A 10,799-nucleotide genomic window follows, 5' to 3' on the forward strand; every position below is an offset into this window, starting at 1 on the left:
AAACAGTATGGTATTGGCATAAATACAGACACATAGATCAATGGAACAGAATCAAGCACCAAGAAATAAACCCATGCATAAATGGTCAATTAATTTTCAACAAAAGAGCCGATAATATATAACGGGGAAAGAACAGTCTCTTCAATATATGACGCTGAGAATACTGGATTGCCACATGCAGAAGAATGAAACTGGACACCTCTCTTTCACCATACACAGAAATCAACTCAAAATGGATTAAAGACTTGGACATAAGACCTGAAATCATAAAACTCCCAGAAGAAAACAGGAGGTAAGCTCCTTGACATTCATCTTGGCACTTATTTTTTGGATTTGACACCAAAAATAAAGGCAGCAAAAGTAAATATAAACAATGGGACTACATCAAGCTAAAAAGCTTCTGCTCAGCAAAAGAAACTATCAACAAATTGAAAAGGCAACCTATGGAATAGGAGAAAATATTTGCAAACCTCATATTGGATAAGGGGTTAATATCCAAAATATACAATGAACAAATATAACTCAATAGCAAAAAATAAAAATAAATAAATAACCCAAACAAAAAGTGGGCAAAGGACCTAAATAGACATTTTTCCAAAGAAGACATACAAATGGCCCACAGGTATATGAAAAGGTTCTCAACATCACTCATCATCAGGGAAATGCAAATCAAAACCACAATGAGATAGCACCTCACACCTGTTACGATGGCTGTTATCAAAAAGACAAGAAATAAGTGCTGATGAGATTGTAAAGAAAAGGGAACCCTAGCGCACTGTTGGGAATGCAAATTGGTACAACCACTATGAAAAACAGTATGGAGGTTCTTCAAAAAATTAAAAATAGAAATACCATAGGATCTAGCAATCCCACTTCTGGGTATATATCCAAAGGAAATCAAATCATAATCTCCAAAGACACCTGCACTCTCATGTTCATTGCAGCATCATTCACAATAGCCAAGACATGGAAACAGCCTAAGAGTCTGTCAATGGATGAATGGATAAAGAAGATACAGTGTTTATATATATATATACATATACATAATATGGACACACAATGGAATATTATTCAACCATGAGAAAGAAGGAAATTCTGCCATTTGTGACAACATAGATAGACCTTGAAGACATTATGCTAAATGAGGACAAATACTTGATGAGCTCACATATATGTGGAACCTAAAAACACCAAACTTATAGAAACTTAGAGTAGAATGGTGGTTGTCAGGGGCCGAGGGGTGGGGAAAATGGGCAGTATTTGCCAAAGTGTACAAACTTTCAGCTGTAAGTTGAGTAAGTTCTGGGGATCTGCAGCACAGGAGGCGACTTTAGTTAACAGTACTGTGTGGTATATCTGAAAGCCGCTTTGAGAGTAAAGCTTTAATGTCCTTACTATGACAGCAACAACAAAATGATAATTACGTGAGTGAAGGATGTGTTAACTTACCTTATTGCGATAAACATTTTGCAATATATACATGTATCAAATCATCGTATTGTGCACCTTAAACCTTACACAATGTTGTATGTAAATTATATCTCAATAAATCTGGAAAAAAGATAGTTGAGTACACTCACACACACACAAATGTACACATCTATAGCAGCTTATGGGTCGTTATTTATTTTACCAAAATACAGACTTTTATTATATACGTTTCCCCCCCAACCCTTGTGTTCTTCCCCAAAAATTCCTTCTGGAGATCCTTCTAGTTGTCTGGTATAGTTTTCATTCATTCTTTATAACAGCTATGCAATCCATGATGTGGGTACACCACAATTTATTCAGCCATTACCACCGGTTGTTGCCAGTCTTTGAGTAGACAATTCCACAATAAACATGTATTTACGTATGTTAAGTATTGACACTTTTATTTCATTTATTCTGGAAAATCCCCAAAAGGAGAATTCCTTAGAAGAATGTGAAACAATATTTAATTTTAATAAATTGCATTCCAAAAAGGCCATAACAGTGCACATTTATACTAGCAAAGCAAAAGATGCCGTTTTCTACACGTCATATCCACCAGTAGATTTTAGAGTGCTTTTTGGTTTTTGATGATCTGACATACGTTAAATAATATATACCACAATTTAATTGTAATTTTTTGTGAGGTACAACTGCCTATTGATGACAATGGATTTTGCAATATATTTCAATCGTAAAGTTTCATCATGATTCATATGGGCTGATATCAGAACCATTTCCTTGGTCACAGAAAAACTAAAGAAAATCCTTCTACATCAGGAGAATCTTGACCTGGGCCTTACTTTTGGGACTCACAATTCCAACAGGACTTATCCTCTTTTGTCATATGAAAGGTGGGATTGCCTTAGACGGCACTGTCACAATGTCAGAGACAAGCCTTGCCTGGATGTCCCTCACAGCTCTGGTCTTCGCAGCAGCTAGTCAGCCTTCCTGTCTCCACCTTATGTTCCGTGCAGTGGAGGCATCATCCACTCCGGTCTGAGGCAGCCATCAGTGTTTGCTCGTGTGTCCACAGCAGGCATGGATCTCCTGAGGAGTCCAACCCAACACCTCTCTAATGTTCATATAACAACTATGAAACTTTGCTCATCTCTATTAGTCACTTCACCCTTATTCATGGTTCAAGCTGTTCCATTCTTTGGTGAATCTTACAACTACTTTACATAGACTGCCAAACCCAAAAAGACTCCAATCACTTTTATCTCTCTGCATCAAAGGTGACCTATTTACACATTTATTATAGATGAATAACAGTGTCTTGTAAGAGCTTACAAGTATCCCATGAAGAAAAATACAGCTCTGAATATGCACTGATTCCAGAGAGTCTGGTGAATATTTGCCATGGCCAGAGGGTACTTTCTCCAGATAGGCAGCAGGTAGGTGTAGCTTTTTGAGGCCCTTATCTCTACTCCCTATCTTGAGTTACAACTGCACTCCCTGGACGAGGGATCTGAAGCCAGAGCCAGTGAGGGCTTGGGGAGCTTGTAAAGTCTAGAGGAACGCCAACTGCATTTCTCTTGTCCATGGCAGACAATATTTTTACTCAAAGCTAGGTGTGTCAGTCTCCACAGGGAGAGTCTTCTTGCACTTTACCTGAGCTTAGGACTCTTGCTTATCTGAGGATGACCAGGAAAGTTTCTACCCAAGACAAGTAGGGAGAATAGAGCCAACATGTTGAGTTTGCCAGGGTATTCAAGAGAGAAACAAAGTTATGCTACAATTGTCCCTGACGAGATCCATTCTTTTTTACATACCAGTCACATCTGTCTGTTCCCGGAAGTTGGTGCTTCTAACAATGGAAACCGAATCACCAATAACACCCACCAGGACTGAGACTCAAGGGCAGTGAGAAATGTCTAAGTATTTCAGGTATAAAAAGAGATGATTGGAACTTAGTCTATGCTCGCGAACTGGTCTGAAGAATAGCAATTGAACTGATCCATTTGGGAAACAAATGTTTACACACTGAGAAAAATCTCTTAACAAACTGTTATTTATTGAATTAATATTGTCAGTTGAATTCAACGACAGTTTGCCCACCGGGCTACAGCAAATTTCCTCGCGCTGGAGAACGCGATTGTGGATGCTCCTGGAGTCCTTGCTCTTTGACCCTCTCGACAGTTGTTTTCTGCTGTGATATTTTTGTGTTCTGTTTAGATACTGGACGTTTCCTCAGGACTTTCTGAAAAGCGCCCACCACATCCTTGTTTCTCAGGCTGTAGATGAGTGGATTTAACATGGGTGTGAGGACAGTGCAAAATACAGACACAGCCTGCTCCTGCTCAGGGCTGTGGGAGGAACCAGGCATCATGTACATATAAACACATGGTCCTAGATAAAAACTTACCACTGTAAGATGGGAGGAGCAGGTGGCTAAAGCTTTGTTCCGGCCTTGGGGGGATTTCATACGAACGACAGTGAGGAAGATGAAGGTGTAGGAAGCCATGATAAGTCCAAAAGGGATGATGATAAATGCAACGCCCATCACAAAGACCACCAGCTCATAGGCGGAAGTGTCTTTGCATGAGATCTTCATGATTGCTGGCATCTCACAGAAGAAATGGTGGATTTCTCTGGAGCGACAGATAGGCAGATTCATGGTATAGGATGTGTGGGCTGTGGAAGCTAAAATGCCTGCAATCCAAGACAATATGGCCATTTGCAGACAGACCCTGTGGTTCATGATGACTGCATACCTCAAGGGGTTACAGACAGCCACGTATCGGTCATAGGCCATGAGGGTCAAGAGGATGCATTCAGCACCCCCAAGAGTGAAGAAGAAAAATATCTGTGTTCCACAGGCCAGACGTGTGATGTTCTTCCTTCCAGAGAAAAAGTTCATCACCATCTTTGGAACAGTGCTGCTGATGAGGGCCAGGTCTACGAGAGAAAGCTGGCTGAGCAGAAAGTACATGGGGGTGTGCAGCCTCGGGTCCACCCATATCAGGAGGAGCAGGATCAAGTTCCCAGCGACTGCAGCAAGGTAGATCAGGATGGTGGTGTAGATAAGGATGCTGACGTACTTCATATTGGGGAAGAGCCCTGAGAGAATAAAATCTGCTGTTAGTGTCTCATTTCCTCCCTCGTGGCTCAGACTGACCTGGTGGAACCAAAGGAAGAGGCAAGGAGAACAAAGTCAAGGAAACGGTACAAGGCCCTTGCAAAGTATTTTCTGTCGGTCAGTCATTGCTGTAATAATTTGAGGTGAAGAATAACTCCACACCTCAGTGGCTTTTGACAGCAAACAGGCATTTTCTTGCTGCCACGTCTGCGGGTCAGCTAAGGCTTTTTGCTTTAGGCTGCAAGTCAGGTGCAGATGTACTCCACCACACATCTCTCATTCTGGGGCTTGCTCTTCTCAAGGAAGACGGCAGAAGCCAAAAAGGGGAAGCAGATTCCCCATAGGCCTGAGCTCAGAACTGACTATCACCTTCGACCACATTTCACCAACTAAAGCAAGTCACACATAGAAGCCCAATATCAATGTGGTGCGGACATAAACACCATCCACAGTGAACCATAAAAGGATGGGGAGGGAAGAAGAAATTGGAAGCAATTAATACAAGATGTTCCTCAGAGCTCCTAGCACCCCCATCCTCAATGTCATGGTCTTAATGCTGGGTTTTCAGATATTCCATAATTTAATTCTTAGTCTTCTGTTTAATGTGTTCTGTTAAGCTCCATTGATGAAGATCTATGGATTTCCTATGATCAGAAACTAATTTCAGGGGCCGGCCCAGTGGCGCAAGCAGTTAAGTGCACGCACTCTGCTTCCGTGGCCCAGGGTTCGCAGGTTCAGATCCCGGGAGCGTGCCGACGTGCCGCTTGTCAAGCCATGCTGTGGTGGCGTCACATATAAAGTAGAGAAAGATGGGCACAGATGTTAGCCCAGGCCAATCTTCCTCAGCAGAAAAGAGGAGGATTGGCATCGGATGTTAGCTCAGGGCTGATCTTCCTCACAAAAAAAAAAAAAATAAAGAAAAGAAAGAAACTAATTTCACTGTGGTGAATGCCTTGAGGTCATATGTGGTCATTTGATATATCCAGACAAGCAACAAACAACCACATGAGCTCTTCTCTTAGTGGGCCTTGGCCTGTTGCTCTGGTTACATATATCCGTGGAAGAAACTGTAGACGTAGAAGAGAGCGAAATGCCCCTGTTCTCCCCACACCCGAATGGAAACTGGGAGGTCATCTTCTTTAGTAGTACACACCAACCAAGGAAGGAGCGGATAGTCAGTGCTCTGTTTTCCTTTAGGTTTAGTCATAGAAACACAATATGAACCACATCAGGATAAATCCAGAAACAATAACTGAATCAGATTCCGTAAGCTGTAAATGAGAGAGTAGATTGTGCCTATGCGCGAGAGGGAGGATACCCCTCCCACAAGTTTATGGAAGGAGAAATGGAGGAGGTTCTACTCCAAGCAGCTAGGAGCACGGAATGAATTTTTTTATGGCCATGTCACTAATTGCTCAGATGGTATTTAGGCATTAAGGAAACATAAATCCACAACAAACCTGTAGGGTAGGAGAATGCAGTTAAGGGTGGGGTGAAGGTCAAATTTCAAAAGGAAAACTGACTGGGACATGAACAGTCCACTGAGATTCCCACTCTCCCAACCAACACCATCAAGAGGTTTCCTGGCGCACCAGCGGTGATGTGTAATTCTTATCGAAACGTGAAGATACACTGAGGACTTACTGTGAACGCTGCTTCGTTGAGGTTTTTAGGTTCATTTACTTGTAGGACCCAATAATTCTGTCTTCCCATCAGCTGATCACAGTATTTCCAGGTAGAGGATACGGAAAGCTCTTAGGGACAAGGAAGTGGGAGCTGAAGAAGGAGCCAGATCCAAGAGGAGATTTAATTCTGTAAAAATGTTCTTAATGTTTGTTCCTTTTTTTTTTTTTTTTGGTGAGGAAGATTGGCCATCGCTAACATCTGTGCCCATTTTCCTCTATTTTCTGTATATGGGATGCCACAGCATGGCTTGATGAGTGGTGTGTAGGTCCGCGCACAGGATCCGAACCCACGAACCCTGGGCCACCGAAGCAAGCACGCGAGCTTAACCACTGCACCACCAGGCCGGCCCCTGTTCTATATTCTTAAAGTTGCACCCAGTTAATTGAACTAAATATTGTCCCCTGGCTTCTCAAGTTGCTACAAAGGACTCTATTAAGGGGAAATACGATCCAGACAAGGGCAAACCAGCAGATGTGATGGTTGGAAGCCAGGTCAGTCTTTTTCTCATTTACCTGAGCTCGCATGCCCACACTCTCGATTTTCCTCAGCACATCGTGTTCCCAAGTAGCAGTGCTCCCGGTTACTTCTGGAGAGAGGCTTGATGTTGGGAGACTTGAGCATTTTGGTTTCCACCTACAGGTAGTATTTCTGAGATCATATGACGACAGCAAGTGCCCAGAGGGTCCTGGAGACAAATAGGAAACCACAGAGGAGGTCGGTCCCTAAGCACTATTAACTGAGTTGTTTACCTCCACTGCAGTGGATTTTGCCCAAAACAAGACTCTACGGGGGAAATTACCCTGTTTATCTAGGACTTTATTCTCCTGGGTTGCTTGGATATGTTCCACATTTTGGCCTCTCCTGGGGTCTCATTTATTTGGGACTGATTTTCTGAGTCATCAACAAGAAATTATATTCTTGTGAACTCTTACTGAATTTACATGAAGACGGTGAAATTTACTTTCTCCAGTAGCCGCCGCATACGGAGGGGATATTTCTCTCTTGCAGATTCAAAAACTTTGTCCCTCAGGACAAACAGCCATCATGAAACCTGGCCATCTTGATTTTCAAATAATTTCGTTTCTAATGGTTTTCCACAAGTAATCTATAAATATATTCGCAGTGTAAAAGATTTTTTAAATACACAATTACAAGGAGTAACTAGTGAAATCCACCTATCGTCCTCTCTCTTCCACCTCTCTCCCTGGAGGTAATTATTGATAACAAATTGTTGTGCATCATCTGACCTCTTGCTATTCAATATACACACATATGAGGTTATGCCTCATGTATAGCTTTTTAAAATGCATTTTTATTTTGGAATGATTTTTACGTTTACAGAGAAGATGCAAGAATAATACAGAGAACCCCACCCACCAGCTCCTCGTCATGTCACCACAGTGAGTCTGTCAACACTAAGAAGTTAACACTGCTGCATTACTGTTAACCAAACTCCAGACTTCATTGGGATTTCACCAATTTTTCCACTAATGTCATTTTTTTTCTGTTCCAGGATTCCATCCAGGACACATTTCATTCAGTCATCTGTTTCCTTAGTGTCCTCTGATCCATGACAGTTTCTCAGTCTTCCCACTTTTTCATGACCTTGACGCTTCAAAGTGTATTGGTCAGATATTTGGTGCAACGTCCCTCCATCTGAATTTCTCAGGTGCTTTGTTATGGCTGGGTTGGAGTTGTGTGTTGGGGATGGTTACTGTACAGATGGCGTGTGTCAGACCAGGGCAGAGATGACATCAGCACGCGTTCTCGGTGGTGTGTTGACCTTCATCACACATCACACATCAGGATCTTTCATTTTAAAGTTACTATTTTCCCCTTTCCATACTCCATTTTTGAGAGTGAATCTCTACGTGCAGTCCATATTCAAGGGGGTAAGGACTTAAGCTCCCCCTTCAGGGAGTATCTACCTACTTATTATTTGGAATTCCGTAAGGAATTTTTGTCCCTTCTTCCCCATTTATTTATTAAACCGTTCATTTTCGTGAGTATGGTCTCATATACATGCGTGTTAAACCTTGTGTTACTTATCCAACACCGTGTTATTTATTCACTGTGTAAATACCCAGGAGGAGGAGTGCTGGTTTTTATGGCAAGTGTGTATTTATCTTGATAGGAAATTGTGAAATTGCCTTTGAAAGTGCTGTACCATCTTGCCTTCCCACCCTGGCCAGCATTTGGTATTGTCAGTTATGGATTTTAGCCATTCTAACATGTGTAGTGGTATGTTATGTGATTTAAATTTGATTTGTACTACTCAAATTACTAATAGGTTTGATCATCTTTTAATTGCTTTGGGTGAATTATCAGGTCAAATCTTTTGTCCATTTAATGTATATATTCTAATTATTGATAATTCAGAATTTTTGGTATGTTTTCCATACAAGTTCTTTGTCAGCTGTATGCTTTGCAGATATATTCTCCCACTCTATGGCTTGTAATTTTATTCTCTTAATCATGTCTTTTATAAAACATCTTTATAGAGGTATAATTCAAATATCATAAAATTCACCTATGGGGCCAGCCCCGTGGCTTAGTGGTTAAGTGCACACGCTCTGCTACTGGTGGCCCAGGTTCAGATCCTTGGCGCGCACCAATGCACCGCTTGTCCGGCCATGCTGAGGCGGCATCCCACATACAGCAACTACAAGGATGTGCATCTATGACATACAACTATGTACTGGGGCTTTGGGGAGAAAAAGGGAAGAAAAAAAGGAGGAGGACTGGCAATAGATGTTAGCTCAGGGCTTCCTCAGCAAAAAGAGGAGGATTGGCATGGATGTTAGTTCAGGGCTGATCTTCCTCACAAAAAAAAAATAAATAAATAAATAAAATTCACCTATGTAATGTATACAATTAAATTGTTTTAGTATTTTCAGAGCTGTACAACCATCATCACAATCTAGTGTTAGAACGTTTTCATCATTGCAAAAAGAAATCTTATATCGAGTAATGGTCAGTCTCCACCCTTCCCTTCCCCAGCCATAGGCCAACACTAATCTGCTTTCTGTTTCTATACATTTGCCTAATCTGGAAAATTCATATAAATGAAATAGTACAACATGTAGTCTTTTGTGTATGGCTTCTTTTCACTTAGCATAATGTTTTCAAGCTTCATGTATGTTGTAGCATGTATCAGTGCTTCATTCCTTTTCATTGCTAAATAATATTCCATTGTGTGGATAAACTACCATTTGTTTATACATTCATCAGCTTATGGGTATTTGGTTTCCTCTTTTTGTCTATTATGAAAAATTTGCTATGAACAATCATGTACAAATTTTTGTGTGGACGTATATTTTCATTTCTCTTGTGTATATAACTAAGAGTGAAATTGCTGGGTCAAATGGTAACTATGTGTAACATTTTGAGGAAGTGACACACAGTTTTTTAAAGCGATCATACCATTTTACAAGCCCACTAGCAATGTGTGAGTGTTACAATTACTTTACGTCTTTGCAAACATGTATTGTCTGTTTTTTCTGTCTTAGACATCCTAGTGGGCATGAAGTGGTATTTCATTGTGGTTTTGATTTGCATTTCCCTAATGACTAATGTTGTTAGGCATCTTTTCAGTGCCTGTGTGACCTTTGTACATCATCTTTAGAGAAATGTCTATTCAAGTCCTTAATGGGGTTGTTCATCTTTTTATTATTATTATTTTTCCAGGTTTAATGAGGAATCATTGACAAATATAATGATATACATTTAAAGTGCACAATGTGATGATTTCATAAATCTATACATTATGAAGTGATTACCAAGATCAAGATAATTAACACATCCATCATCTAATATAGTTAAATCTTTTGTGTGTGTGTGATAAGAATGCTTAATATCTACTTTCAGCAAATTTCAAGTATTCAATGCCATATTATTAACTATAATCACCATGTTGTACATTATCCTCAGAACTCGTTCATCTTATAACTGAAAGTTTGTACTATTTGACATACGTCTCCCCATTTTCCTACCCTCGGCCCCTCACAACCACCATTATAGTCTTTCTTTTTACAAATTCAGCTTTTTAAAAAATTCTGCTTATAAGTAATACCAAATAGTATTTGTCTTTCTCTATCTAGCTTATTTCATTTTGCATAATGCCCTCCAGTTTCACCCATGTTGTCACAAATGACAGGATTTCCTTCTTCAAGACCAATGTCAAGGAGCTTTTTCCCTACATTTTCTTCTAGGAATTTTACAACTTCAGGTCCTACATTTAAGTCCTTAATCCATTTTGAGTTAATTTTTCTGAATGGTCTAAGATAGTGGTCCAGCTTCCTTCATTTGCATGTGTACATCCAGCTTTCTAACATCATTTATTAAAAAGAATATCCTTTCCCCATTGAATATTCTTGGATGCATTGTCAAAGATTAGTTGACCACATATGCATGGGTTTATTGCTGGGCTCTCAATCTGTTCCATTGATCTGTGCACCTGTTTTTATGCTAGTACCATACTGTTTTTATTACCATAGTTTCTAATATAGTTTGAAATCAGGGAGTGTGATGCCTCCAGCTTTCTTCTTCATGCTCAATATTG

The 10,799-nt window shown here is 40.4% G+C and overlaps 1 protein-coding gene across 1 annotated transcript; it reads right to left on the bottom strand.

Annotated features, from left to right (window-relative positions):
* Positions 1-3,535: 3,535 nt before the first annotated feature.
* Positions 3,536-6,762, bottom strand: LOC131405766 (olfactory receptor 2T11-like). Its single transcript, XM_058541323.1, has 2 exons — positions 6,751-6,762; positions 3,536-4,591 (listed from the first exon to the last, which is right to left on the bottom strand). Exons 1-2 carry the CDS (start codon positions 6,760-6,762, stop codon positions 3,536-3,538), a joined length of 1,068 nt encoding a protein of 355 aa, XP_058397306.1.
* Between the last annotated feature and the right edge of the window lie 4,037 nt (positions 6,763-10,799).

This window comes from Diceros bicornis, chromosome 1 (genome assembly GCF_020826845.1).
Source record: "Diceros bicornis minor isolate mBicDic1 chromosome 1, mDicBic1.mat.cur, whole genome shotgun sequence".
Classification (NCBI taxonomy): domain Eukaryota; kingdom Metazoa; phylum Chordata; class Mammalia; order Perissodactyla; family Rhinocerotidae; genus Diceros; species Diceros bicornis.